Below are 6,666 nucleotides of genomic sequence, written 5' to 3'. Positions count from 1 at the left end.
TCTTTTATTGAAAACTAAATGCGTTTTAGAATATTAATTAAGCGCATAGACAAAAGGTAATGGTGCCGTACAGCGCCACCTAGGCATCAGTTGTTAAAATCACTTCTCGATACATTTAACTGTGTTTATCTACATAGTTCTTGTGTCTATGGCAAGTGTAACCTTACATTACACGGTAACCAAGGGATCCTTGTCAGACTTGCTTACAAACACTTGCACTTGGTTGTCTAACCTTTTCTGTAGATCCGGCGAGAACACTGATAGGAACCCTCTCTCGGAATCTGAATGGTTGGTTAAGATAACAGAAATACCTTTTTGGGCCGCATCGAGCACGTCGTGATGAAGCATTTCACCTGAAAATAATGAATATGATAAATAGTTGATTCGACTTACAGATACAGAGTTCCTAAAGAACGTTGGGTCGCAAGATTTGTAAGTATGTATACTACTAATACTACTTACTATACACCTCTACATTTTAATTTGTAACCGGGAAAGTTAAATATTACGTTTACTTTGTGAATGATAATATAATTATGTAAACATACAGTGCTCACTCCATACATCAGTTTCCTAACTTATTTAATAAATAGTATAGTTGTATGGGAGGTATATTAAAAGCTACCTATTATTAATAAGTATTAAACTCGCTTAAAACTAAAACTTCTTAAATTTTATTACAGATAGTTTCCGCTAAGCTCACTTAAAACATGAGTTTTTATGTATATATGTATACAGAGTGAGCACTCTAAGCTTACCTATTACTCTGTACTTACAATAATATATACTTTGTAGCCATATAGTCCATTGATATCTTCAGAAGTAGACTTTGTAGCAGATAGATATGATTCTCCTACTCACCAGTCAGATATAAATCAGCAGCCACTCCTTTAAGCACGGAGGCGCCGGATCCGGCGCACAGCGCGACGGTTCTGACGCCGTCTGACGGCGCCTTGCCTTTAGCCAGCGCCAGGCGAACGTGGGGCAAGCCGGTCAGCTGCTTCATTTTAGCGATCGCGTCTGATAGAGGGATCTCGGCTTGGAGGTGTAGGAACCTGAAATCACAGTAAAATGAGGGTGCGGTTTGTAGGTAACATCACGCTCCGCATTTGTTGCGCTATTTAGGGTCCCAGCTAAATTGGTTGTTCAATACTTACGCTATAGAATTTCCAATTTAGCAAGAACCCTAAATGGCGTAACAATCCCGTGTGGTGACTGTAACATGAAAAAAGAATGATGAAAGATGATCGACAATAACAGCAGTCGAAAAACTGCGTTAAGAGTCAGAAAACTTAAGATTCTTATTTGTTCTTGAACCCTATTTAATAACCAATCATCGAGTGAATCAAGTCCGCTTAAATAGGTAAGTGTCTTAGGGCATAGCCCGCTAGGATTCCTAGGATCTACCTATAGGGCTGTATTTGGCTAAATCATTGTCGTATATCTCAGGACTGGCCTTACGGGCAATAAGAATGAGGCATGAATGTGGGGCCAGAGGGCCTACCGCGAACCACGTTCGACGTTTTGCCTCTCTGTCACACTTACGTACGAATTTACAAGTGCGACAGAGAGGCAACACGTCGAACGTGGTTCGCGGTAACCCCGCAGTACAGCGGTGTGACACTGCTACAACGCGATTGGTTGATAAGTCGCATCACGCGCGCGATTGGTCGCAACTAATTGCTTTAGACTGCACGATTGGCTCGAATGCGTGAGTGTTACCGCATTTTTAGTGCCCGTAAGGCCCGTCCCGAGATATACGTCAATGGGCCAAATGCGTTCCTGGTGAGCATATGTGACGTTCCACGGGAAAAGGTACCTTATGAGGGTTTCTAGTTTCGGAGATATTAAATGTTTTGTAAAGAGGTGAAAAAATGCTCAAATTTTTTTTATTGTGTGATCTGAAACCTTAATGCCTAACGTTTGTTTACCTGTTTTTATTTTTGTTATAAGTTAGTTATAAGCCTAGTAATGTCGTCTCAGAGTTTAGTAGAAAAGGTACCTTATGGAAAAAAGATTGAAAATTCCCAAAAAATCTAGTCAATACGGGAAAAGAAGTTTGGTAGAGAACTGTATTAGCATTCTGCAAAACTAATTTGATAATTTCAGTTCTGGTTGGGGCGCCTCGCAAATATTATAACCGTACATAGACCGACATCACAAATCCAAGTAGACTGCTATTATACCAAAGTTACTCTTGTCAAGTCTTTCTTAACTAGAATAATCTTCATTTGGTTTGGTCGCATGCAGTAAATCAGCCATTGGTTTGCTGAAAAATGCCAATACCCGACGCATTACCTTATGGAATATCTGAGGTCATTGAACCTCAATGCCGCTTATCTTCAATAGCAGCCGAAATATATTATTGATAAGAAATAGACGATTTATACCATCTTAACCCCAAAATATTATTAGTTCATCCTAACTGTTCCATCATCATCATGCCTCATCATGTAACTTGACCACAAGGTACCTTTTCATTACATACAAATTATTGGTCTTTTTTAAGATTATTATGACGAAGAACTAATTAAATTGGGGGCAGTTTAATGTAAATTAATATTTTCTATTCATAAAAGATAAACTATAATATGATTGATATTTTGTAGTGATGTATTATTAGATTTATTTCCATAAGGTACCTTTTCGTAAATGTATGGAGCAAATACTGTTATTGTTATGTAAGTTTAAAGTGGCATAAGGGGTTAAATATAGTATTTAGTTGGGGTTTTAGGATTTATTTCATTTGAATGACAGAATTTCTTTCATATGTGCTCAGAAAAATTGATTGTGTGTCACATTAAAAGTAAAAATATTCAATTTTGTGATTTTGTATGAAAAAGTCAGAAAATACATTTTCACCTCTAAATCGGTATTGTTTTTTGCTTAAACTGTCTGTCAGTGTCGTTTTCTAATAGATAAAATTTAAATCTTGAGAGCTCATTGCAATCAATCGTGAAAATGAAATAAAACTTTATTTTCAAGAGATTGGTTAGTATACACATAAATCAGTCGATATCAAAAGTTTCTATTTGCATTACAGAACAAGTCGCAATATTTTTTTAATCTCAGATATATAAGGCATTATTATTTGTAGTCAACTATGTAACTTACTTCAGGAACATAGTTTTTTAGGCGGCTAAACTTAAAACTTCTCTATCGTAAAGTTGCTCATTTCACAACATTATTTTCAAAAAATCATATCTCTGTAACTACGCAACCTAGAAGGTTGATCTTTTGTGTTATCGATAGCTTATTTATTGTAGATTACTGGGGTATGCATAACTCCATACCCGCCATAAGGTACCTTTGACCGTGGGACGTCACATATTACCTACTGGATAATGAGTTTAAAAAAATAACTGGGTCAAACAGATCACTGTGTTATGTCTTTCCTGTAGACATACACAAGAGTTAAGGGCTATAAAGGTTAATTTTCTTATTTAACCCTTATCCACGTGAAAAGGTCCTCCTTTTATTTAGAGAACTATGATAAAATCATTGCTTACATGCCCACAAGCTGTTAACTATTGCCCACAGGAGAGAAAAATGTGCTGTTCGCGATAACACACTAGTTTTAGTGCTAGAGTTAGTGCTAAAATTACCTTCCCGCTCCGAAGTTAGGGTCAACCCCTGGCGTGATAGGTTTGGACTCCTTGACCGGGAAGGCTGAAGCCAGCCAGTCATTCACACCGCCTTGCACGCAGTCCCAGCTCGTGTGGGGAGAATAGAGGGATATGCGTTTTTCGAGTAGGAAAGATATGATGCGTTGCTTCCAAGCACTGAAAGAAATGAAGTAATTTTCCAGTGTTTTATTGATTAGACCAGCTCCTCTGCGTTCAATTTAGAGAGCGGAAGTATGTGCCGCTGCCGTCTAACATTCTAAATTAGAATTATACTTCAAGGCCCAATTCCTTAGGGCACCATCTTGGCTAGAGAACATGAGAGTCCCATTAAAAAAATATAAAATAGTTTACCTTTGCACTACGGATTTCAGAGGAGCGAAAATAGGAGGATGGTACGCAACAATCATTTCGCATCCTTGGCTATCGGCTTCAATAGCCACATCCTCTGTCAAGTCATTGGTTAGTAACAGCTTTGTAATATTCCTGAAAATAATAATTATGCTGTTGAACCAATGATTTTCGCTTATGAGTAATTTTTTTAATAATACAAATAGTAATAATTGTATTTTAATAGTTTATGGAAATGATTAGGTACCTAGGAGTGTATGGCTCTACCAGCAAGCCAGTGTTATCCCAGCTTTCTGCAAGGCTTTTTGGTGCAAAATCTTCCAACACAGACACCACTTTGCCAACTGTCACTCCAGTTTTTTCTCCCATTGACATTTTGATGGATGCAGAAATAGAATAAAAATGATGGAAAATAGATTGTTTGCCAATTATGTGCAATCTTCCTAATTTCACAAGCATCAGATAAGACCTAAAAATACGTAAAAATTAGATACTCTCACAGGAAAGCTACACATAATTACACATCTGATGTTCTATCATAACTCAATAACCATAAGACCTATATTTTTGGAAATATAGATATAACAGATTGCAACTGATTTGATTTCAAATAAAACTATAATGTTCTGCTTTTATGAAATGAATTTATTTCACTTCAAGTGATAATATATATTTAAAACAATCTGTGAAATTAACAATAAAACATAATAATTTACCATTATAAAAACAAATACATCATTTAAGGTCAATGAAGTAAGTATGATTAATAAAATCAACGAACAACATCTTATTCTAAGTGGATTATACATAATATTCTAAAATGTATACAGTATAGTACAAATTTGACCTTAAAACTAAACAACACTTGTGCCATAGTCACTAGTCAGAAATTTTCCATATTCTTATTTCACCATCATCACTACAAGAAAGCAGTTCTTGGTTCCCAGTAGGATTCCATGCAACACAATTTACATCTTGAGCATGAGCATTCAGTTTTGTACAAATCAAATCAAATGTCGGGGCATTAGGGTCAGAGGCCTCAGCCTCTTTAAATATTCTAATTATGTCATCACCACAAGCAGTGGCTATCAGCCCAGTCTTATGGCACCAAGCTATGTCATATACACATCTTGAGTGATACCCTGAAAGTGTGCAAACACATTTCCATACAGAATCTCGGTCCGCAACCATGACTCCCTCCTGATTGTCAGGTTTATATTCCTTCCATATTTTGACAGTTCTGTCATCACTGCAGCTGGCCAGTCTCTCTCCCGTCTTATCAAAGGCTAAGCTCCACACAGTGGACTCATGTGAGTGCAAAGTTGCTACACATGACCAGTCATTATCAACAGGATCTTCCTTGTACAGCTTTACAGTGTTGTCATAGGATGCAGAAGCCAGGATGTCTAGAGTTGGGTGCCATGCCACCTACAAAAATAATCAATTTAAATTTTCAGACTTCTATAAACTTAATGATTTCAGTATGTATAACAATACTAACTTTCTTGACATCTTGATTGTGGGCATTGAGAACCGATGCACATTCATATTCATCATCCCCTGCAACCTCCCACACCCACACAGATTTATCTCGCCCACAAGTTGCCAGCAGCTGCCCTGATTGAGACCATGCCACACTTTTTACTTCATTCTCATGTCCTTCCAGTGTAGCATTGCATTCAAACTGACCTGCAGACATAGGATGATATTGCAATAGGATCATAAACTTTTATAATAAGTTTAGATTAAGTAAATAGAAATCCATACAGACCACTTTTCTTATCCCAAATGGCTGTGGTTGCATCGAAGCTGGCTGTAGCGAGGAAATTTCCACACGGCGACCATGCCACTTCTCTAATGGTGCGTTGGTGTCCATCCACGAGAACTGTCTTTATGGCCCATTCCTGCCCTTCTTTATTCCAAAGTTTGATGGTTTTGTCCTCTCCACATGAAGCAAACATTTTACCGAGAGGTTGCCATGATACATTCCACACTATCCCTTTGTGACCGGTCACAGTTTGCAACAACTCCATCCGAGCCATGATCTACGCAGGCACTCAGTTGTTTACTTTGATATATCTCAAGGATAACCTATAAATTGTTGAATTCCATAATCAACTAATTATCACCGAATACCAGGACAATATAATGAAGTGCAGGCAATGAAATAAGTATAAATAAATGTGATGTCTCGATAATTAATTGCAGTATATCACCAAGATAATAAATATCATAGATGCAAATACATACCCGCTCATTAAGTAAAAACAATTGGTATTTCTCTTTGATATAAATAGTAGCTGTGATTAATACGATAACTCTGCAGTAGACGAGTACAAAGAAGAAAATGAACTAAATGAAGATAAAAGAGTATTTTGCAATAAATCTGTGAAGAAGCAGTCACATAATTTGCACACAATTCTCACCACAGAATAAGGAAATTTAGGAAATGACATTGACAAATGCCTTAAAATTAAAATGCATTAAAATGTCATTCGAATACCAATTCTTGTAAAAACGATCGACGTTTAAAACCAAGGCTCAAACATTTTAAAACTATCGAATTTTCTATTTATTACTTCGAGCAACACGGAAGCTCGGAGTAATTAACAATATAATTAATTGGTTATATTCTCTAAGCACGGAAGGGAGGCGGCATTCGCACTATTTCCCCTCTGCAGCAAGGACCGGA

General features: G+C 37.0%; 1 protein-coding gene across 2 annotated transcripts; it reads right to left on the bottom strand.

Annotated features, from left to right (window-relative positions):
- Window positions 1–45: 45 nt before the first annotated feature.
- LOC134792810 (probable cytosolic iron-sulfur protein assembly protein Ciao1) lies at window positions 46–6,369 on the bottom strand. 2 transcript variants are annotated; one of them, XM_063764183.1, is made up of 6 exons: window positions 6,225–6,369; window positions 4,222–4,443; window positions 3,978–4,109; window positions 3,606–3,782; window positions 862–1,055; window positions 46–353 (listed from the first exon to the last, which is right to left on the bottom strand). In XM_063764183.1, the coding sequence occupies exons 1-6, from the start codon at window positions 6,230–6,232 to the stop codon at window positions 169–171; spliced, it is 918 nt and encodes a 305-aa protein (XP_063620253.1). In that variant the 5' UTR covers window positions 6,233–6,369; the 3' UTR covers window positions 46–168. The 2 variants fall into 2 exon arrangements, with proteins under 2 accessions (XP_063620253.1, XP_063620252.1); XM_063764182.1 differs by lacking the exons at window positions 46–353; window positions 862–1,055; window positions 3,606–3,782; window positions 3,978–4,109; window positions 4,222–4,443 and adding exons at window positions 4,603–5,402; window positions 5,476–5,663; window positions 5,746–6,065 and having other exon boundaries at window positions 6,225–6,368.
- Window positions 6,370–6,666: the final 297 nt, after the last annotated feature.

Source organism: Cydia splendana, chromosome 8 (genome assembly GCF_910591565.1).
Source record: "Cydia splendana chromosome 8, ilCydSple1.2, whole genome shotgun sequence".
In the NCBI taxonomy this organism is placed as follows: Eukaryota; Metazoa; Arthropoda; class Insecta; order Lepidoptera; family Tortricidae; genus Cydia; species Cydia splendana.
Note: the sequence above shows the minus strand (reverse complement) of the source record. Positions and strands in the feature narration are given on the sequence as shown.